This window comes from Melanostigma gelatinosum (genome assembly GCF_949748355.1).
Source record: "Melanostigma gelatinosum genome assembly, chromosome: 12".
Classification (NCBI taxonomy): domain Eukaryota; kingdom Metazoa; phylum Chordata; class Actinopteri; order Perciformes; family Zoarcidae; genus Melanostigma; species Melanostigma gelatinosum.
This window is the reverse complement of record NC_136645.1, coordinates 13,773,973-13,798,042: the sequence shown is the minus strand read 5'-3', so window position 1 is coordinate 13,798,042 and position 24,070 is coordinate 13,773,973. Positions and strand designations below refer to the sequence as shown.

The following is a 24,070-nucleotide window of genomic DNA, read 5'->3' as shown; positions in this document are numbered from 1 at the left end:
GGTTCCAGTCATGAGATATCTTCTTTATGCTCTATAATTGAGTCTTAACTTTCAAGTTTTAGAGGTTGTGATGTAGGGAATGCAGACACTGTAATAGGATGTGAAAGTTTGATGTTAAAGGTGAAAGAGGGCAGGAGAGGTCACACCTGGTCTAGCCAACCCACACAGAAGTCATCAACCCACACAGCCAGACGTCATGTTGTTATAAGCACAGCACAGTTACTTAAGTAAGTGATGTAAATATAACTCGCAACCAATAACCAGCTTTCTGTGTCAGTCCCTGCAGAAGTGTATGTCTTCACAACAGCAGCTTTACACCTGTAGATAAACCATGCACTTTGAGGGAGTGCAGCTGCAAAATGTTTTGCTCTAGAGTGGACGGGTGGGTGCACCTGGCTGGGTGCCTACTCTCTTCTTCCATTCCCTCTACATCACAACAAGAAACCAGTGTGCAGGGATACAGCAGGATTATTTAATATTCATCATCAATATAATTATGTAATCACTGAATATCAGGTCCCTAACCTCACAATGGCATTGGTGGTTTTGTTTTTAGCCATTTAATCTCGTTCGGAAATTCTCCGTATTCAGTCGACAGTCTGGGTGTCACAAGCCGAGGATGAATACTTTAAGTGCAGGATAATCAGGCCTAAAGTAATTGGTTTGGTTTGTATCATTGGAAGCATGTTGCGGTGTATGCCGTTGGCTGTGAGCACCCTATTGTATTACTGCTAAGGCACATTTACAGGAACAGACAGTCTCAATAAAAAGATCCGGTGTCATGAATAGCATGATGGTTGGGTTCCACAACATCAGGAACAACCTGATTCTGTTTTCTGGTGTTGTTTGAGAAAATGCAGTTAAATCTATTAACCTGGAAGAAAATAGCCTGTCAGTTTTTACTCACAGTGTATTCTCATGCCAACACTTTGTCTGTCAGTATGCAGTAAAATATTTCTCAGACTTCAATGTGTTGCAGTTATTTCTGCCCTTTGTGACAGATGTGTGACTGTGTTAGTTTTTACTGTGATATTCCCTAATTAATTTAAATTCTAAGTCAAGTCAAAGTGGGTGTTTTGATCTGCCCACATTTACAACAACATGCAATCTTTTGGAAAATTGAAGATTGCATTGATCTTTTCCTGTGTGATTGGTTCTATTTGAATGTATCTTCTTCTAATGCGTTTTAATATAAAGTCAATTTCAGTGAAAATATATGATACAGAGTGTTATACATGTAATGTAATTTAAATATTGTACAATATGTGTAATATAAGTTCTGAGCTGTGTATAGCTGTGGTAATACCTACACAGCATGTGACAACATCGAACATGGGATCATGACACAGTGGCTTTGATGCACAGCTTCCTCTGAACAGCCCTCTGGTCAGAAAAAAGCCTATTAGGAAATGGGAGGAGCAGAGAGAGAGAGCCAGAGGCAGTGAGACTGATGGAGTAAGATAATCGAATCAGAGTCCAGTACAAAGAACAGCTTTTTTTGTTTTGTTAGTGCGATCTCTCATAACTGTCTGTGAAAACAAAATACTGTTGACAGGCTCTGACAACAACAGCACTACCTCACAGAGAGATGTGAAGGTGGAGTGTGTAATGAAGGTGATGAGAGAAGCTTGACAATCAGCCAAGAATATCGACCTCATGCAGAGTTCACATTGTTTACATGAGTGTTTACCTCTAATAAGTGATGTTTTGGGTTTGTACACGTGTGTCTTATACATGTGTTTGTGTGTGTATCCTCAGGTGCGTGCTTGGAATGTGTGCAGGATGAGCAGCACATTTGTGACATTAGCTGAAGTACTGGAGGCACGAGGGGGACCTCTGCTGGAGGAGCAGGTCTGGTCCCTGCTGCTGGGCACTGCAGAGTCTTTAGTGGACATCTCTTATATGGGTAAAGCGGTTGAGAGAACCCCCTCTTATTGTAGGCACATGCATTGCGTCTTAATGCTGTGACCATACAATCATGTCACCGCAATGTAACGTAAACATTTGAATGTGTCTTTCAGTATTGCTGTTTCACTCTGGCTTTACCGTAGGACTGTTTCAGCAGCATCATATATATTATGGACTTCCTACTTCTTTTTCAGGTCAGAACAATATGTGTAATATCATAAGCCCCACCTCCTTGCTGCTGTCAGCCACTGGTACCTTAGCATTTAAGAATTGTGGCCTATCAGATGATGTATCCACCTTCACTGCTCCAGAGATGCTGCAGGGCCGTGCCAGCTCAACCAAGCCTGCCATAGAGAGGGTCAGTGCATACATCCTCATACCTGTCCTTATCGCTCGCATGGAAGTCGATGACAGACTTGACAAACACGAAACGGTGTCAGTTCATATTGGGGGGTTTCATGCGTAACTTGAATCTCTGCTGATATGTCCTCATGTGTCTATTTCCTTGGAGTGTAAAATCTCAGGATGAGAAGAGTTGAAGGTCGACGATGGCGTAAGCTCGCCATCTAGTGGCTGAGCAAAGAAAGCGCTGTCCTGAATTCTGCACTTTAGAGCCCTATATATAAACATTGGGTAAAAATACTCTAAAGTAACTCATGAATAAAGGATTAGAATGTCTTTACCTACAGAAAGGTTGTCCAATATGTGTGTTCCTGTCTCACACACGCCTTTAAGTAATCTGCCTTCATAAAAAGCCTCATATTCCTCATCACAATATGTCATAATTATATAACCATGGGTAGGTTAGCATTTATGTCTGAAAGCTGCAGGAAATGTCACTTCATGCATAATACAAAACAACATGTGCTGTTTCCTCAGCCATTTATAGACATCACAACCATCGTTGCCCTTCTGAAAGAAGAATAAGTTAACAGATATCGTATTTTGATCGTTGATGTCTATTATATCTATTCCCTCTCAGTTGGTTGCATTATATTGAATTGATAATTATTCTGCTTGACCAAAAGATGTTGTGTGTCATCACAGTCCTGCAATTTAAATCAAATATTCCACATATAGTTCATATTATGTATGATCATATGTAACAATAATGACAATGACAAATGCTCAGCTAAGGGTTTTAACAATGTTGAATACAGACTATTGTATAAAAAACATCATTCAGCACAAATAAATATAAAACACAAATGTAAGCCTGGTTTTATTATGGACTTAGTTGACAATTATAGCATGATGTTTAACCTGTATTGTCATTAACTAAATGACTTTGTTGCACAGATGCTGGTGTATTCACTGGGTATGACTCTCTACTGGTCAGTTGATTTTCAACTACCTCAAAATCAGGTGGGATCCCCTCATACAAAGCTGTCTTTTCTAAATCAGTACCATCAAAGTCCCACACCTCCATGATTATAATGACCTTCCGCTCTCATTCCTCCCAGCCAGTCCAGTTGAGTGACCATCTAAACAGCCTCCTGCTCAGCATGTGTGAGGACCTGGCCCATCGCAGGGTGACTCTCAACGCCATCCTGGAAGCCTGCGAATCTCAGCACAAAGCCAGCGTCCTGCCGCCACCCACCAAAGTCATCAGGCAGCTGGTGGAGGAGGTTTTTCATGAATCAGTGAGTCTAGATATCTACCTACAAGTTTGTTTCTTTCCGTAAGCTTTTCAGTTTCTCTGCAGGCCATTGTGTATGTGTCAGAATTTAAAAGCTTAATCTGCATGATGACGAAATAAAAGTCAATTGTGAATACTAGCGGTTTCTTTTCCTTCAGATGGACCATGGCTCTTTGCCAGACTGTCACGTTCCTTTGAGTGGCAGGAGCCAGATGATCAGAGAGAGACTACATGGTGAGCATGCATGTTCGAGTCCTAATGAACTTGAGTTTTTAAATACACATCCAAAGCACGACACTGGGAATTTTTGACAAACAAGCAGATTTTGTATTACTTAACTGTACATCAGTACGTTTTAAAATGGAGCTGATTTTAAATGTCTGGCAGCATGAAAATTTAATATGTGTATTGTACATCATCATGAATGAATTTGACCTCTGACCCTACATATTTAGTTTCAGTCGTTGCTGTGACTCAAGACGACGTACAGGTCAACAGGATTAAAATGTTAGCCTAAAGCAAGCCCAGGATTAGGCTCCCGTGAGAGCCAATAAGCAGATACAGAATGTGGATGCTTGCAGACTAAACCCTCCGCTTGCCTCAGTCCTGTCCAAACATCGCAGTGTCTCCTGGGAGCACAAGGATGGACAGGAATCAAACATTGCTGTCATCTTTGATTTCTTGGTTGACAGGAAAGAGAGGGCCACCTTCAGACTTCAGCGAAGGCAGTGGTGAAGGGAGAAGATACTCAACAGACTCTGACTCAAAGTCAGGTACTGAAAAGAAGTCAAAATGGTAGAAAGAAGTTATTCTGTCACATTTATTCGTCTTGCGTTCTCTTCATAAAATCCGTAACTCTGGTGTATAGATGTAATCCTGAATTAAATGCAAAATGTACTAACATTTCTTGAATGTGTGTTTGATAACGCACATTTTATGTCTTTTTTCTAGGGAGTTTATCTCAGAGACCATGGAGACAAAGACCAAGGAGCTCTCCCACACCGTTGTACCAATCCTCTTTAGACCGGTATGTACTACATGCATGCATGCACACACATCCTCACCTCTGCTGTTGTAGTTTAAAAAAAGTTCTATCTGTGTGGGCACGTCAACGCCTCCATTGTCTTCAGTGACTTTAAGGGGACATGACATTGTCTCAGAGTTTGACTTTTCCAACTTGTCTGCACAACTATTACACAACCCGTCCTTCCCCACCCCTCTCTCTCCCCTCAGACTCCCTCGTGGGGTCCGTCACAGGGACAGCAACTGCAGTTGGCTTGGTAGGAGCCCCCACCACGACATCTCTCCGAAGACATCAGGCAGATCTCACAGTCCTTCCATCACCTTCAGCGAGTCCTCGCTCAGCCTGAGCCAGAGGAAGGCGAAGGTAAGCTGTGGGATTTTTTGTTCAGTGAAATAAATGCAAGAGAAATGTTTTTTGTCTAGAACATAAAATGATATGTTGTGGAGCTGTACTGCAACTGTGGTGTATTTAGTACGAGTGTGGGACAAATTAGCAGAGCCTTTCGAAACAAATGTCTGTTGGATGTGTTGCTGCTTAAAGAGTTTATATTATAAATGTTTGTTTTGTCAGGCTTTGGGTCCAGAATTCGTCAGAATGGCAGACGAACAACACATTGTTCTTGAGCTTCCAGGATCTATTGTGGTAAATTTATGATTACTGTTCATCTCCTCTGCTTCTGATCAATATCAATGTAAATGCCCTTGTTCTTGTTGTTTTTTTGCAATGTTTCAATTCGTCTTTTTTTGCATGCTAAAAAACTACATCTGTTTGCATAATTGCATGTACAGTATCTGTATATTTATGTGTGTGGGTGTGTTTGTGCATGTCCACCACAGTCCAGAAAGGGCCGTTCGTGTTCGTCTCAGAGAGAAGTGACTGTCGTGCTGCCTAACGGACAGTACGTGGTGGTTCGCTGTGACATTAAGTCCAAAGCAAGAGATGTGTTTGACATGGTGGTGGCTCACGCAAACTTGGTAGAGCACTTCTACTTTGGTCTTGCCTTTATAGATGGTAAGATATCGTATGGGACCTGATCTGGTCTGGACTGCATTGGTTGTACATCACATTGAAACATTCAAAATGGAAATTAATTTCAAAATACCCATGGTCCAACTTGTGACATTGTGCCCTCACAATTGACATTTGGGGTGAACTTGGGGCGATATTTCAATAATTAACAACATTGTTTACTTCGGTAAAGTTGAATTCATTTCTTAATGCATGTTGTGTTCTTTCAGTCACTTTTAAAGAGGCTTTTCTTTGTCATTCTGCAGATGATGAATATTTCTTCTTGGACCATGAAACAAAAATCTCCAAAATTGCACCAGACAGTTGGAAAAAAGGGCAGATATCCCCCTTTTTGGTGTTTCTTCGAGTCAAATATTTTGTTGACGATATGTCCTTTATTTTGTAAGTACAGTTCTGGTGTTAAACTGTAGAAAATCAATTTGTAGAAATACATATTTTAAAAACCTTTTACTTCATCTTTTCCTAGGCACAGACTGACTCGCCATCAGTACTACTTACAGCTGCGGAGGGATCTCTTGGAGGACAGGCTCTACTGTAATGAGGAGACTGGCTTGTTTCTGGCTGCTCTTGCTCTGCAGGCTGAGTTTGGTGATTACATGCCAGAGGTACAGAGTAAAAAAAGAAAAATGTTCACCTTAAATACTAGCACCATCTTTCAGTGTGTGTTACAGCAGCGCGTTCTGTTCTTTTGTGTGTCTTTTTAGCTTTATGGTAAGAATTACTACCAGCCAGAGCATTATGTGTCCAAGAGGATGCTAGAGAAGCTGGCCCTGCCCAATGTCAAGGAAGAGTTGCCAAGACTACATGCAAGTCATGCCCAGATACTGCTTGAAGAGGCTGAAACAGAATACCTTAAGGTATCCAGACTATGCATCCGCTCACATGCATAATGTGATTACAATTATTACACTTCCTTTAAGATTGCTGAAATGAATAGCGACTATTTAAAATTGAATGCATGTAAAAATATGTACCTCCCAGATTGCCCAGCAGTTACCGGAGTACGGGGTTATGTTCCACCGTGTGGGGAGAGAAAAAAGAACAGTGGTGGGTGAGTTGGTTTTGGGAGTCTGTGCCAAAGGAATCATTGTGTACGAGATAAAGAACCACCTGCGGACTGTCATCCGACGCTTCCTATGGAGGGAAACCGACACCATATCCACTGGGGTAAAAATAAGTGGCATTTCAGCCAGATATTACTTCATACAGCTCAATTTATTACGACGATCAAACTGAATGTATGACGACTTGTGTCTGTCTTTCAGCGGCGTAAACTGATTATAGAATGTGGAGGGCCCAGTGGGAAAAAGCACAGTTTTGTAACAGAAAGCTCAAAAATAGCACAGTACCTGCTGAACCTCTGCTCGGCGCAGCACAAGTTTCACAGCGAGATGACGTCACGACAGCTTAACCACACCATGATGCCAGGTGGGTACATTTTACTGATTGTGTAGAACAAATTGTTTTTGACTTTGGCTACACTGATGCTCACAAAGTGGAAGAACAAATAACACCTCTGTGTCTCCAGATGAAAGCATGGATAAGTACATGTCTGTCTACCAGGGCCATAACCTGAACCTGAAGCAGATGTCCTGCTCAGAGGGCATGTTGAACCATGTAGGTTTGACACCTGGTCAACCAGACTCTCTCTCCAAGTCCTGCGACAACCTGACTGACAAGCTGGAGGCGAGGCTGTGCCAGCAGAGGGAGATGAGGAGGGAGATGAGCAGCGAGATGAACAAGGAGCTCACTGAAACAGGAGATCTCAGGGATATGAAAGAGCGACAGTGTTGGAGGTAGCCCGTGATGAGAATAACATTCTTATTGTTGTTACGGAAACATATTCTCTGTGAACATGAAGTAAACCGCTGTGTCATGTGTAACTGTGCAACGTACTGTGCACATGTGTTGTAGCACTCCAGAGCCGATGCCCAGAAGGATGTCTAGTGTCTCACTGCAGAAGCAGGACTCTGACGCCTCATTCTCCATACGAGGTGAATATGTCTAATTGTTTTGAACTTCAGATGGGTTACAAATCAGAGGAAAAATGAACACTGAGCATCTTTAGTATAGAAGTTAGTCTGTAGGGTCAGATGTGAGTGGGATGGTGGCTCCCTGTTAAACACTGTTATGAAGTAAGAATGTTTTCCCCATGTGTTCTTAAGACATGCATATTAGGTTATTTGGAATTTCTAAATTACCCATAGGTGTGAATGTGTCTGTTTATGTGAGCTGGCCCTTTGCTAGACCCTTTGACCTTCCCCCTGGGTATATAACATATATGAATTAGTTTACAGTGGTCCATATAAAATGTGCTTTGCAGTTGATACACCAACCAGGACGCCGCCAGAGAGAGAGATAGTCTGTGTGACCCTTAAGAAAGATCCCAAACTGGGTTTCGGTGAGTTCATTTAGGCGGACTTAGCTGTGAACTTGATGTCAAATTAATGAGCAGAGTACCACTTATCTGATTATTTTGTCTTCACTTCCTCTCTGGTCGTGTTTCAGGCTTTGTGATAGTCGGCGAGGACAATACAGGTAAACTTGACCTCGGGATCTTCATTGCCTCCATTGTGGCTGACGGGCCGGCGGACAAGGATGGACGAATCAAACCTGGTACGAAGCACCAACAAACGGAGCTAGTAGCATGGACACTGGTTTACAACTAAACATGCAACGTGACATCGCCAGAGACCAAATTGGGCTGCATGTGACAAACTATAACAAAGACTGTTGATATTTCCAGGTGGACGTCTCATCTCCCTAAACAAGACGAGTTTGGAAGGAGTGACATTCAGTGACGCTGCTGCCATCTTACAGAGCAGCCCTGAAGAGGTGGAGCTCATTGTGTCCCAGCCTAAACGTAAGATCTGCTCAATGCATTACCATTACAAACCATCGGTTGTGGAACTTAATACAGCCATATATGAGGTCCTTTATCCCACCTGGTTGTTTTCCTATCAGAGTCTTTGAAGGAACGTAAAAGTTCCTTGAGTCAAAGTACTCTCTGTTTGGCGTTGGAGAGGAGCTTCGGGTCACAGACTACACTGAGTGGCACAGAGTTTCGTCCTGTCATGGAAGAACTGGAGGAGGCCATCAGTCTGTCCAACATGGCAACCCCAAAGATTAGCAGGAGGCTACACATTCCTGTTGTGCGAATACATGCGGCCCAGGTACGAGATTACTTTGTTTCCATGGAAGCAAAGCATGAGGTCAGAGCTGATGAAGGAGTTCAACCGGTCCGAATTCTTAAACAGATTAAGTGCTTCGAGTTTCCTGAAAACAATTTCAATCTTCATTTTTTTTTTGTGTGTTTACGTCTTCTGTTCTCTTTTTTTCAGGATGTGTGTTCCAGGTCCCCCTCTATCTTGAGTTTGAAAACTGGGGAGCGGTTTATAGTGGAGCTTAAGAAAAGCAGTGGTAGTCTTGGCATCAGTGTTGCTGTGAGTGAATTGTTTCCCTTTTATTACACAGCATTTACCTTACACACTCAGTTGCCAGCTTATGAGATACACCTAGCTAAAACTAAAACAACAGTCCTGCAATAGCTCCTCTATAGGTAACAAGCTACGACGCACATTCCCGTGGATTCCTTCATGCTGAGTCAGTGTACGTTTCTAGGGTTATTTGAGGCCTTAGACATTGATTAATTACTTCTCCCTTTTGCAAAAAGGGAGGAATAAACACCAATGTGCGTTATGGAGGAATCTACATCAAGAGCCTGGTGCTTGGAGGTGCCGCAGACCAGGACAGGCGCATTCAGATCGGTAATCTTTTCATTTTTTCATTTCCATATGCAATCAGGTCGCTGCCAAAAAAGGTTCTGAAAAGGTTTGTGCCGGATGTTCACTCAACTTCTGATTAAGAGCAAAAGACATCGTCATTTATTTGCAATTTCACGTCTGTGAAGTTTTTCTTCCACAGTGGTGTCTTATCAAGAATGACACCTCCCAATCCTTTTGCATCATCATGAAAAGGATATGTTTTCGAAATGAACTCGGTTAAGTCACTGTCTCTTAACTTTTAGTTTCTTTTAACATGTCTTGTTCTGTGTTTCCTGTCTGTAACAGGTAACTGTAACTGTGTTTCTTGTGTTGCTGCCTGTCTTGTACAGGTCTCCCTTGAAAAAGAGATTTTTAATCTCAATGGGACTCACCTGGTTCAATAAAAAAATATGATGAAAACATTGGGAAATATAAGCCACGCCGTCACAGATGTCACCCTGTTTGTTGGCTTAGGGTAGATCATCAACTTCCTGTATTGAAGTGTTGAATAAGTGAATGTGGTTTGAATCAGGCCCTATAAGATGAAAGGCCTAAAATATGAGCGTGCCACTGAGACCTCTGTGTCTACTGGGTTCATGCTTCACTGAACAGCAACGACTTTTCGATTTGTTGACATGTCCATCAAATGCATGTACACACACACACACACACACACACCGTTTATGTATTGATGTTGCTAATGATGATGAGATTTGCGTTTGTGCATATGACAGGTGACAGACTGCTGGAGGTTGATAGGTTCAACCTGAGGGGCGTGACTCACCACCAAGCTGTAGAGTGCCTGAAGAGGACGGGGGAGGTACACACACACACACACACACACACACACACACACACACACACACACACACACACACACACACACACACACACACACACACACACAGTAAAACACTGATTGTGAATATGCACAGAAGAAAAGCACAGTAGCTGGTGATGCTCTACGTTATTTCCTGTATTTTACTATGTCGGTGCATGTTGAAGTGTAAACTACTGAATATATAAATGGGTTGCATGTGCATCTGTTCCCCGTAGGTGGTGAACCTGCTGTTAGAAAGGGAGCCCACAATAATCTTGGAGCCCAGACCTGACTCACCCTGCCCCCCCTTGGCCCACAGTTCATCACATACACAGCCCCCCATGACTGAAGTCTCCATGGAAACGACCTTGAGTGGCCGAGCCAAGGACTACAGCTTTGTGATTGATGGTGAGAGGCGAGAGGAGCGGGCACATATACGCTCACATAGGACGAAAAAAAAGAAAAGATAGACAGTGTCAGGCACAACACACACACACACATACATACACACTTGCACACATGGCCCAGAGGTGACTGTGAGTCATCTGACAGCTACATTGTGGTTGCTGTCAGAGTCATCCAGGGCTGACGCTCCTTCATCCCCCCCGAGACAGCGTGCACTGAAACCTTGAAGCTGCCTGTTCACTGCCTGAGCTTAGTTAAAGGGACAGCTCGTCATCTCTACAAAGCCTTCCTTTCTGATAGAAATGTGAGACAAAATGTGGGGAAAAGGATTGTCTTTGTGTTCAGATTTGTCATTGGAGAAAAATTGATACTTAACATGTGGGTTGGGGTGATTGATGAATATGTTTTTTTTTTTTCACAGTGCAACAAATCACAGCCCACATTACAGATTAAAGATTACACAACAGACATTAATGCTCAAAGATTGCCCGCCGTCTCCTCTCATTCCTAGAAAACACCTTTGAAGTGGTGCTGAAGAAGAGTTTGTCTGGCCTCGGCTTCAGCTTCAACATATCGCAGCTGCACTCGGGGCCAGACCGCGGCAGCGTAGTCCGCATCAAACGTCTGTTCCCGGGTCAACCAGCGCTGGAGAGTGGCCTGTTGCGAGAGGGAGATGTCATCCTGTCTGTCAACAAGGAGCCCGTCAAGGACCTCTCTTACCAGGTATAGGGCTTGGGTCAGTTAAAATGATTATTGATCTTATCCTAATTATATAGCACATTCAATAATAGAGCTTGTATTTTGCTGCAAATTTTTTTCCAACATGGAAAAAGTTTAAAAATGTCTATAAAAAGATTAGGCTGGTTTATAAAGTGCTAACTAGAGCCTGGTGTTTAGATTGTATTCGTGAGTGGCAGCACAGTGGGTGATTTTGCCTGTGGATAAATAGTGGTGAATGGGTTGTAAGTCTAAGAACAGCACTAGTGGCCCTGCTCTTTCTTAAGATCTCGTCCACGTCACTGGTCCACTAATCCTTTAATCTCATACCACTGAAAATAGCAAGCTGGTTGTCTCGTTTGATGTTGTCATTTAATCTTGTGTGCTCTGCCGAGGAGTTCTAATGGCATTCACACAGGTGCACTTAAACACACAGTACAGTATAACAATTTAAGATATGTGCACATTTTGAGTCTGTCTCAAGCTGTGCCCACACATTCCCGCATCAACACACACACACACAGTACACAGTTGTTTTGATGTTGTTGTTTCAGAGGGTTTTGTTCCTGCTTCGTGGAGCTCCATCGGAAGTTCATCTGCTGATCTGTCGACCAGGTTCTGGAGTGCTGTATGATGTAGATGACAACACACTGGTGAGCTCACGCGCACGCAAGTGCACACACATATATTTCACAAATAGAAAAAATAAAACCCCGAAGTTAGATAGACCATCTTACCTCATGTCTGACTCTGTAGAGTCCTGCATCCTTCCGTGAGGTTCGATCTCAGTCGCTGGACATCCGACTAGGAGAGGACTACAGCCAGCTCCTTAAGTTTCATTATGATCTCAAAATACCTGCCCAGAAGCAGGCCCCCAGCCATGAGGAAGACCTGACCAACACAGCCGAGATAAGCACAGATCCTCCTGCAGCTCCAGCACTCCCGGAGACCCAGGAGAGTCTTGACGGTAAAGTTCTGGCCAACCAGACTCCCCCATCTCGTCCACGCTCACCCCCATCACCCACTTCACCTACATCACCTCCATCACCAGTCTCGCCGGTCTCACCTGCCTCCCCGGCATCACCTGCCTCACCTACCTGTGGCTCTCTACCGTCTCCACCAGAGTCACAACCAACCACAGGGAAACCAGAGAAGCAACAGGAAGTAGAAGAAAAGAAGAGGAATAAGGACGGGGAAGAGGAGGTTGCAACGACAACAAGCTCAACTGTGATGCTTTTGGACATCTGTCCTAAGACTGGTTCAAACGTATATGCCAGGTAAGAAGTAAACACACGTGCAAACTGTTAATACATAATGATAAAAATGTTTATATCTCTCTTGTTGCCTGTCGTGCCAAATGAAAACGTTTCACGGAGAGCCGCCCAATATTGTAGTCATTTCTGCAACGAAAGATTTGACTTTGAATCAAATGATTCATTTAGAAATTCTAATTTACGCTGAGGAATGATGAAGATTAATCAAATTTAAATCCCACATTTTGAGGGTATGAACTTTGAAAGTATTATTTTATGTATACAGTATATTTTGTCTGTGTTATCTGCAGCGGCATCAGAGAGGAGGCAGATGGAAGTGTGACTTACTGCCTGATGGGAAATGGACTGACTATCATGGCAGATGAGGAGTACCTGACCATCAGCTCCATACTGGAGCCTCCTCACAGCCTTCCCTCCAGTCTGGCCACTCACACTCAAACAACCAACCTCACAGGCCTCCACTCTCGAACCTCCAACAGCTCCTCTAGTTTCAGCTCTCAGAATACAAGCCTCGGCCCACACGTCCCCACTACAACCATCTCGCCCCTATGCATCTCGTCTGACACCCCGACCACTTGCTCCCTGGCCCACCCATCCCAGCCACTCACAACCCAGCCACCTAAAGCCAAGCACCACCCAATCCAGCAGGGGCTTCCTCCAAGTCACGACAAAGCCATGTCCAAGAACAGTAGGCCTATAGTGCCCCCGCCCCAGCCTCCTGCTCCACCACTGACCCCCATCACAGCCCAAGTCCTTCCCTCAGTGCATCCTTGTGCCAGTCCAGCCGCCCCGACGCTGCCCCCCACAATGCTGCTCCCTCCTGCCCAGAGCCACACACAGTTCAGAGAAGAACCAGAGAAGAAAGAAAGGGAATACAATGATGATTATGATGAGGAGGAGGAAGAGAGTCGAAGAAAGGTGCTTGCCTCACTTTACCTTTACCGATGTTTTACCCCAGAAGATTTGTCTGCCAGCAGAAAACTTTTGAAAACACATTTGAAAACACTTCTATCAAGTTTAGCAAATATATTCAGGCTTTGGGTCAATTAGCTGGCTATTTGGCTTGAGACCAATAATAGAGATCGTGATACTGTAAACAAATGTCAAATCAGCTGCGTATGTTTTGGGAAAGGAGCTCTTCTGTCCACAGGGTTTACCAATGTCAACAAAGTTTAAGCTTAAACATGATGCGATGGAAATTATGTTAAAGTTATTTGTTGAATTTCTGTAGCTATTAGATACATTGCCATTGTTTTTTGCCTGTCAGGGATACGTTAAAGAGTTTGAGCTGACGGTGGTTCTGAGCAAGTCAAGGAGCGGAAGCTTTGGATTTACCATCACTCGAAGCAAGCTGGACAACTGCTACTACGTACAGGACATACTGGACAACCCAGCCAGGGCAGATGGACGACTCAGGGCAGGAGACAGGCTCGTCACAGTACGCACACACACACACACACACACACACACACACACACACATCTGTACATGTCTGCACATTTACAAACATTATGTTGCTATATTTCATTCAGAGTATGTGCCGCTCAAGTTGACTGAGCGTTTCCTGCTCTGTCATTTGTTTCCAGGTAAATGGACATGATGTTACCAGTGTGGCTGATGATGTTGCCATGACGATTCTCAGGTCATCTCCGAGAAGACTGAGTATGACTTTGGGGAGGGCTGTTACAAACCTGGTGGCCCCGCCTTCCTGTGACAGCCTGCCTGATATAGTTCTCTACAAGACACCCTCGGGGCAGCTGGGTGGGGCACTGTACACACTTTTACACACGTTTTGAAGACACAGGCGCATCACCGGTATTATTTGATTGTATTTACTGTATCTGTGTGCCCTCTCCAGGTATAAAGCTGACAGGAGGCATTGGCAGCAAATGGCAGGGCATCTACTGTCTGCAGGTGGTGCCAGGATCTCCAGCCAGCGAGGAGGGCAGCGTCCAACCCAATGACAAGATCATCTACATCTGTGGCAGGTGCACCCTGGGAATGACCCTGGAAGATGCGGTCACAGCCTGTGAAATCGCCCCTCGTAAAGTCAAACTTAAAATCATCAGGTGTGTGCCCTCAAAGGACTGAGAGATAGACTCTGAAGTAGGTTTGTTTTTGGTTATTTCAATGACTTTGTGTTTTTGTATGTCACAGAGAAGACCAGCCAGTGATCTATAAGGCTAAGTGGAACGGTAAGGGCGTCTAAAGAATTGATGTGATGGTTTCACCTGCTTGAGTTAACCCAAGGACCCATAAACAGGATAGTTTGGTTGTTATATGCACTGATGGATCGCCTAGAAACCACATATGTTTGTGCTCAACTGGACAAGGATAATTTAAGTTCAATCATTACCAGAAAGAGTTCTTGGAAGACACTGCCCTTTTGCTTTTAGATTTAGCACTTTAAATTTAAATATTATTGTTTCCTTGTGCAATATATAGTAGTGTATTTCTATCCAAGTTTTTCTTTCATAGGTCTGTTTGACTGGAAAAAGGACAGGAAGTTCTTTGCTCGTTGTGAAGAGCTCGTCTCTCCAGAGAAAGACTCTCCTACCGAAGATGGTGAGTGTTTCCTCCTCCCAACTCTCCCGTGTTCTATCAGCACCATAACTGGTTCCCTTTCACTCTTTTGCTTGTTGCTCCTTTGTCTGCGTGAAGCCGGAGCTCGGTGCTGAAAGATAGTTCTCTTTGCAGCTGTGTGTGTGTGTGTGTGTGTGTGTGTATGTGTGTGTGTGTGTGTGTGTGATCTGAATGCTGACAGATCCTGGGCTCTCATAGCAGGATTAATAATTAGCAAGCCTCAGGCCCTCCACTGGTGTATTGGACTGCAGGGCTGTAGCCATCACACACACACACACACACACACACACACACACACACACACACACACACACACACACACACACACACACACACACACACACACACACACACACACACACACACACACACACACATAGACGGTGCTATACAGCCAGTGGTCTACAGGGCAGATAGCTCTGTTGCCTGGTGACGGTGTATGCAGCGGTGAGGGACAGTGGAGAGGGTCAGTTTAAAAAGACCAGCTTTGTTCACCTGTCATAGAAGAGACGTACCCATCAACACGTCTCTTTCAAAATGGCCAAAGAGGTGGGAGGTTGGTGTGTGTTTTTTTTTTCTGTGTGTCTGTTACGGAAATTTCATTGGCTGAAAATGGTCGCATGGATTACATTTGTAAAGAAGGGATGTTCCATTGTTAGCTTTGGACTGAAGTCCAGACGTTTCACGACATTCATCTTTTACATTGCTTTTAAAGGCTCGACCAATATTAATTGAAATTATAATTGTCTATGCAACTGCTTGAGTTGTTTTGTTGGCACCGGCTGCTGATTCATTGATCATTTTTCCTTGTTTTTTCAGATGAAGATGTGTGTAGGACTGCTGAAAAATGTAGATGTCCCTCCCTCACAAAAGAACACGATGTAAGTTTATGAACATATTATTTGTCTTTGTCCAAAAGCTAATTCTTTCTGGGGAACCGCTTCACTTTTGTCACCTCTATCTGCTCTTTTTTTTAACTGCACATATTTTGGTGTCTGATGAAACACCCACTGTAACATGACTCTATTTGTGTGTCAAATTGCGAATGCATTCTCTACTGTGGGGGGGGACTGACTGCCTGTGTGTGTGTGCGTGTGTGTGTGTTTATCAGGTTCTCTTTACAGTTGATTCATGCATCAACAATATATTGGCATTTTCTGGAGAACATGCTTTTGTAAATACAGTGGAGGAAAAAGACTGATTCCTCATTTTGTTTCTCCTCCTTTTCTCCTCTGGTCCCGGCAGAGTTGCATCATGCAAGTGGAGTTCACAAAACCAGAAGGAGGAGGTCTTGGCTTTGCTTTGTTCGGGGGAACCAATGGCACCATGCTTAGAGTGAAGGAAATCTGCTCTGGTGGAGTAGCTGAGCAGGATGGTCGGCTGAGAGTGGGAGATATTCTATTAGAGGTAACAACCCACCTTGGCTGTTTCATTACCCTCCGTAGTGGGATAAACCCTGATCCTCACTGTGTCATCTCTAGGTAAACGGTGTGATTGTGTCCGGGCTGAGCAACAGTAAGGTGGTGGATATCCTGCGTAAAGCTGAGGGGACTGTACAGCTCACCATCTGCAGAGACATCCTGCCCCTGATATACTCCGAGTCACCCACACCGCCCAACCTGTCCGCTCAGACTGAAGCTATTTTAGCCGAGCAGCCGGCTCCGGTGTCCAGCCCTGATAACTGTCCCTCTCCTGACGTCATGCTGAATAAGCTAGCTGAGCGCCACCCTGGTATGATCTCTGACAACTGTCCTTTCTTTAATCGTGAATATTTAGAAGGATAATACTGCTGAAATACAGAGCTGTATGTAAGCTACTAATCTTTCTTGAGACTTTGCTGACGTAAAAATTGATATTTTGCAAATTCAAATTTGCAAATAGGAATTGCAAAGCTGTATACTAATTCTTAATTATTAGGACTATACACTTGAAACACCTTCAGCGATGTAAAATATACTGTAAACACACATCTTGTGTCTTTTAAATACATTCAAAGCCATATAAAATTTGCATACCAACACACAATTTGCCTTTGAAGACATGAATTGAACTGTATATATTGTGAATATATTGCATCACTTCATCATTGTCTCAGAGGCGACTTCAGACCCTGTGGTCAATGAAGCTGGTGTGTTCGTTACCTCACCACCTCCTCCACGACGCCGACTGACTATCGTAACGGATGCCACTGTAATTAAACAGGTAACTAAAAATCATACACACACATGTAGCAATTATGACTTAAATTCTGTGTTTCAATGAAACCCCAGCCCTCCTTACCTGTTTACTGACATCTACTACTAACATCTTGCTCCTTCTGTCTGTTGCCTCCTCTGGCTGCTTGTCTGTGGAACAGGAGAGCTGTAACAGCACCCCTTCTCATCAAGCTTGCTGCCCATCCCTAAATGTCACTGACATGTTGCATGGAGCGTCCGACAGGTAGTAACTACTATCCTGTATCATTTTCTACTTATTTCCTCCCCAATTCTCCTCCTCCTGTTTCTTCTTCGGGCTGCTAGAGTTAACCACAAGGGGGCAGCAGAGAGCAATAGAAAAAGTACTACCCTGGATAAATGCTGTCGCTTATGGGCTCTGAACCCTAAGGAGACAGAAATAGTGTAACAATTAGAAAGTGTATAGTACTATAGTACTTCTAAGTATGGTAGAAGTATAAAGATATTTTAGCCTTTTGTCTATACTGTATTTTAGGTGGAAAAGTCGCAGGGAAAGGAAGCTCAGCCTTGCATGATTTCATCCCCTCCCACCGAAGAGTAAAAATGGTCTGGTCTCACCCCTGCCCCCTGACTCCCCCAGGAAACGAATTGTGAACAAACTTTTGGACCAGTCCTGCAAAGACATCCGTAAAAAACAGTCAGACGGCTGGAGCAGCGAAGAAGAAGAAGATGATGTATTTGACGCCACCAGTCTGGACAAGACCTCACCCCAAACAGGTGTATATTCCTCTACTGGCGTCAGAGTCAAAATCGTATCTATTCTGAGCCATACATGCAACTATTTCCCCCTTTTGTTTCCTCAGGCCCACCCATCGTATCAGATGACGAACTGGCCAGTTTAGCTCTCATTAGCCCGTCTAAGACCAGCCAGTATTCAGGCTCCAGGGTCAAAGCGCTCATCCGGATTCTACAGCATCAAGTGGACCAGCAGGAACTGGTCAAAGAGTTCATGGTATGCATGTGTTATGGACAAGATAGTTAATGTACAATGTATGCATCAGTGTAATTCCTGGTAAAATTGCCTTAACGAAGGGTAGAATTACACATTGACCACCCCAATGTGCCATTTCATCTTTTGCCACATTGATCCTGCCATTAGAACTTTGCATTGGAGGTTATTATACATATGCACTGTGATACATTTAGAGAAAATCTGCTAAAAAAAGACCTGCAGACACACACACACACACACACACACACACACACACACACACACACACACACACACACACACACACACAAAGATTCTCTGTCAATATTAAAACATTTAGACTGTTTTTATGGACAGACATGCTGTGATGCAGCTGCACTCTTGTAATTGTTTGCCTTTGCATTTCGTTATTGTGCTCATGTTGTTCATTTCAGGCTCTGGAGCATCTGAAGCCCTCTGACAACTGTCTGGTGGGAAAAGCCCCCGAGAACAGAGATAAGAACCGTTACAGAGACATCCTACCCTGTAAGTCTGAAAGAGCACTTCTGTTAGCTTTTACTTTCTTCTGACAGAATCTAAACTTTTATTTTCTCTAGCTTTTTATTGGTGAGCTGAAGCTTGTAAAAGCGGGACACTCACACTCTTGGCATTTATAGGAGAGCCTGTTTGTTACCACTTGTTTTAGCCACTCAGTTTAAGCTGACTGTAAGGTCTTTTCTGAAGGGGGTGGAGATGTTTGTTTACAACACTCGTCTGCGCAACAAATCATTTCCTATATTAGTGTCAATAATTCACTGAAGCCGCACTTATCATTTCTGGGGAGTCAGCCAAGTATGTGATGATGAAGATGATGTCATTTGGTAACACCTTGTAATTATCTCGGATTTATATTTTTGATAAATGAAGCGGAAAGTAATATTGTAAACTGTATTATTCATCTGAATTTCAGGGGGTAAAGACAGAGAAAGGAAAAATAAAAAGTGAATTGTGATCAGCACTGATGATACTGAAGTGTAAAAGAAAAGCTGGAAACACACACCGAAATGCATACAAACACGTATAAAAGCGTTTACTTCTCCAGCCCTCATTGTGTTGGATTGAAAGGGTCAAAGTTCAAATGACTGAGTGTGATGAAAAGGATAGTGACCCCCAGTGGAACACCACTGCACCTTAAAGCCTAGATGTTTGCAGCCTTTTACAACTGCTGTCTGTGCAAAAGGTGGAGAGCAAAAAGGCACAGTATTAACCGATCCTTTCCACCGCATAGAAAGTCTGGTTTCCAGTCTGTGGCTTTTTAGATCTTCAAAGCAGGAGGTGGGGGACCAACCCCAAATACATTCCTCACTGCCTTCAGTCTATCACCCCTCTCATCACCAACACACTTCTTCACAGCGCTGGTTTGTTGAGCCCGGCTCCAGACCCCTGAGCTGTTTACTTGTCTTTATTTACTGTACACTTAGATTGCGCGCTTTGGGCAAAACAACAAAGTATCAGTGTTTGTTGTTTGTGGTCACGAAATGAATGGATTCATCGAACGTAGGGAAAACCACAGGCATGTCAGTGTGTTCTGTTAGTGGGAGGATACTGCTGGAGGTGTAATTGGTTTATTTCAATTATGAATTTCATGCAGTGATGCATGCTCACACTCAAAACATCACACAGAGAGTTTAGGCTCTTTTCCTTTAAATGTATTTTCCTCCTTCTCTTTCCCCCCATAGATGATGAAACTCGTGTTGCCATTGGAGACAACCAGGACTACATCAACGGCAGCTACATTCGCATGCAAGTTGGCGATGAAAAGTTCTTCTATATCTCCTGCCAGGGCCCTCTGCCTTCCACAGTACCGGCCTTCTGGCAGATGATCTGGGAAAACAAATCTGATGTCATTGCCATGATGACCCAGGAAGTAGAACGGGGAAGGATCAAATGTCACAAGTACTGGCCAGAGAAGCTGGGCGCGCCTCTGGACACCGGCAGGTACCAGCTTCACCTGGAGAACCAACAGTTCCTGGAGTACTTCCACATCAAGGTCATCCGCATGGTGGAGATAGAAGTAAGAGATTTGTGAGGAACAGCTGCCTGCCTGTCAAACATCATTCATTTTATGGTTTACTCTAAACCTCACAATTCTCAAATTGATTGTTATTCCAGACCCGTGAGACACATTTTGTCCGTCATCTGAAGTTCACACACTGGCCTGACCACGGCGTGCCGAAAAGCTCCGAGCAGCTTGTTCGCTTCATCCGCTACCTGAGGGCCGTGCACCATAAGGGACCAGTCACTGTGCACTGCAGCGCCGGAATCGGACGCACGGGAGTTCTCATCTGCACTGACGTTGTCCTCAGCCTCATTGAGAATGATTTGCCTGTGAGTGGAGCTATTTTGTTAGGTTTATTAATCAGTTTACCACACCATTTTTGGTATTTTAGCCATGCCGGTGGCACAGATCTAGCGACTGAAATATCGATTAATTACGATTAATATCAGATGGATTGCCGAGACATTTTGTACTTTTGTACTGAAAAGCCAACAGCATTCCCTTCAGCCTCAGCTGTACTTTGTGTTTAGTGCTTATTTGTAAATGTTAGCATTCCAACATGCTAAATTAATAAGGTGAACTTGGTAAACATTAAAACTACTAAACATCAGCTTGTTAGCATTGTCATTGTTAGCATGTAGCTTATGCGGTGACCCTTCAATCACAAGGACATGTCCTAAAGCACTTTATCGTCTTTATTTTACTCTAAATAGGACCATCATTTACTAAATAAACAGCTGTATTGAAGAACTCTTGAAACTAGCGATTGAGACCATAAACTCATGTTTACAATGTTTACTGAGGTAATAAATCAAGAGAGAAGTATAGGGTCATTTTCTCACCCCCTGATGGCTATTTGAAAGAGTGCAAGTTTATTAAGGCACTTCCGCGTTGGTTACACAAATTTCTAAACTCTGAGGTTGCCACCTAGTTGATTTGTTATTGATATAAGAACTGAACTATAGCCACAGACGTGATCACAGACATGCTGTAGTTAACAACCGTCTGTTTCTGTCTTTAGATCAATGTGAGTGACGTCGTAAAAGAGATGAGACTTCAGCGGCATGGCATGATTCAAACCAAGGTCAGTAACAACAGAGGGGTTACAGTTCAACGGTCAAGCTTTAAAAAAAAAACGTTACCAAAGACTCGACGTGCCCTTTGTCTCTCTCATTTCAGGAACAGTACTTCTTCTGCTACAAAGTCTGGTTGGAGGTTTTACAGGGCATTTTACAGCTTCACGACACCCAATGGCCGCCGGAAAGTCCCCGAGAACACAAAGTAGTTTGAATGTTCCCACCCTTCAGCTCACCTACCTAAAGCACAGACTGTGATTGGGCAACCATGTGCAGTCTATCACGGCACAGACTGCTGAGACCTTTTTCTTTGGCTGTATAGTTTAGTTAGCTATAATAAGAAACTTGTACTTTTTCTCTGTTTTGATACTTTGTGTTGAGGAGGCCTATTGTTTAGTTACAATGACTTCAACTGTAATGTTTTTGTTCTTGTATGTGCTCGCGGTGCTGTGATTATGTCAATTTAATTTAGATCACTGAGGTTGTTTTGCCTTTTCAGGCTTAGTGATTTGCCTTCTGTCTCTAGCATATTTTTTATTTTTATTTTGTGTCACTTTGAATGTATCTCATTTTCTTTTCTCCGTGTTCTTTAATTTGTCATATTGCATGGAAATTTAAACTCTGGAAATCACATCTTTTATCTGGCAGTAATGTAAGATCATCGGGAGTATCTGTTTGTAACCTTGATGAGTAGCATTTGATTAAGATGGTGTTATCATTTCATTAAGTGCATTTGTACCCTGGAGAAAAGGGCATAAGCAAAAGAACACCATTGATTTTTCAGTTCATCATTTACAGAAGTGAAAAGAATCAAGTGCCTTGGAATGACTCACACCACTTGCTCCATGCTGACCCCGAGTCTTGTCACAAGTGGTCGGGGATGGAGAGCAAGAAACTGATAAACTGAGCACTTGGCAGTGGTTAGATTGATTGTGCAGCTTTCAGTCTGTTTGTGGTCTGAGGTGGCTGGTTGGTTGAGCCGAACCCGGAGGAGGATTACATCTCACCTTTTAGTTCAGTTGTAACTTAGAAACAATGTGAAGTTTGCACACCACCTGTCAATCTTTTTTTGTTTGTGGGCCCATTTTATACAGAACACTACACATAAATCACAACTTGCACATCCTGATACAGATAAAGAATGATTCAACATAACACATTTTTGGATGAATTCATACATTTTCAATTCACTCTTTTACTAAAATGTGGACGAGGGGTCAATACTAAATATTCAGATGTTTTGTGGAATGTGCAAAACTGATTTAAATAGCTCGTTGCAGGGTTTCTAGGTGTAAGTTGTTATGTGGCAACATCCTTTATCTGTATTCCATAGCTATTTTAATACAAAGTCAGCCAAAAATATTATGAGGTTTACAAACTTTCCATTTTGCCACTTTAGATGTATATGATGTACAACAAATGCAACAGAGCTGCATCTCCAAGTCACAGATCAAAGATGATTGATAGCTGCTGGTTTGAACCTCAACCTCTGGATGTAACTGCTTGTAAGCTTTGTTCTTTTAGCTGCTATCACACACACGTACACACACACTCGCACGCACACACACACACACACACACATACACCAGCTGTCATATTGCATGCAGACTCTTAAAGTACAGAAGTCTGAGCCTGGAGTTTGGTTGAATGACTTGAACATGATCAAAATGTGGAATGTAACAAAGCAATACTCTCCGTGAGGACGGGAGATCAGAATTTCAATGTCTTACTCGAAACCATCTTCCAAGCGGTTTGGAGCATGTTGGTAAGACACATGCAATACCGTACCGTTGTCATGTGGATGGCTACGCAGAACCATCAGCCTCTGTACTATGTATGCAACATATTTTCATCAATGCTGGTTGGTTGGTTCGCTGGGTAAACCTCTGTTATGTGCAAGTTCATGTTCTCTTTGGTATGTTTTCTCCCCCAGATCTTGGAAATGAATTACTCTTGAAAGAACAAACAAAAGCACATTTTGCATTCATCTGTGAAAATGCATCTTGTACATGCAAGTGCTTATGCAACAGCGTTGTGAAATGTAATAACCATTAATTGCACAACTTACTTACGCTAAATTAATCTCTTGTCACTGTACCAGCCACTATGTAACCAATAACTGAGAACAATGTAATACCTCTCTCTTTAATTAAAAACTATTCTGAAACTTGTTTGCATGTTATACGGCACATTTTACCCCTTGACTCTGAACACAACATAACTCAACTGGAACAACGGAACAAGAGCAGCAGAGCGGGTTTCCCCTGATGGCGCACACAGAACAGAGAGCCGGAGGCGGCCCTAAATCTAATTCCACTGAGCCCCCTCTCCACTTTTACTGCAGGGTATACTCCCTCTCGGGTTTTACTGCAGGGTAAATAAGCTGGTCTCACAGGGGTCTTTGTGACAGCATGGAAACCCATGGAAACACACTGCACACTCCACTCACATATAAACCTTATGCTGGGGGAAACCATGGCAGCAGATTTACTCCCTCACTTTCTCGCCACTCTCTCTCTCTCTCTCCCTCCCTCTCTCTCTGTGCCCTTGGGCACTATCTCTACAGCCGCCCCCGTCACACACCCAAACCCCTCCTCCCTCCCCTTTCTCCTTACTCCCCAAATCAGA

General features: G+C 43.3%; 1 protein-coding gene across 1 annotated transcript; it reads left to right on the top strand.

Annotated features, from left to right (window-relative positions):
- Positions 1–1,782: 1,782 nt before the first annotated feature.
- Positions 1,783–21,656, top strand: ptpn20 (protein tyrosine phosphatase non-receptor type 20; the record flags this gene model as incomplete). The annotated part of the gene is made up of 47 exons (XM_079279795.1): positions 1,783–1,906; positions 2,103–2,266; positions 3,208–3,273; positions 3,372–3,551; positions 3,706–3,781; positions 4,240–4,320; positions 4,499–4,574; positions 4,781–4,934; positions 5,142–5,213; positions 5,408–5,582; positions 5,846–5,981; positions 6,067–6,205; positions 6,305–6,457; positions 6,582–6,767; positions 6,866–7,028; positions 7,129–7,396; positions 7,515–7,594; positions 7,924–8,001; positions 8,109–8,216; positions 8,347–8,463; positions 8,565–8,773; positions 8,942–9,043; positions 9,274–9,367; positions 10,099–10,184; positions 10,421–10,592; positions 11,101–11,312; positions 11,861–11,959; positions 12,063–12,273; positions 12,430–12,583; positions 12,871–13,498; positions 13,848–14,018; positions 14,167–14,341; positions 14,439–14,649; positions 14,738–14,775; positions 15,059–15,145; positions 15,983–16,044; positions 16,409–16,570; positions 16,645–16,894; positions 17,259–17,365; positions 17,520–17,602; positions 17,978–18,114; positions 18,201–18,349; positions 18,763–18,853; positions 20,047–20,381; positions 20,480–20,695; positions 21,388–21,450; positions 21,546–21,656. 47 exons carry the CDS (start codon positions 1,783–1,785, stop codon positions 21,654–21,656), a joined length of 7,011 nt encoding a protein of 2,336 aa, XP_079135921.1.
- Between the last annotated feature and the right edge of the window lie 2,414 nt (positions 21,657–24,070).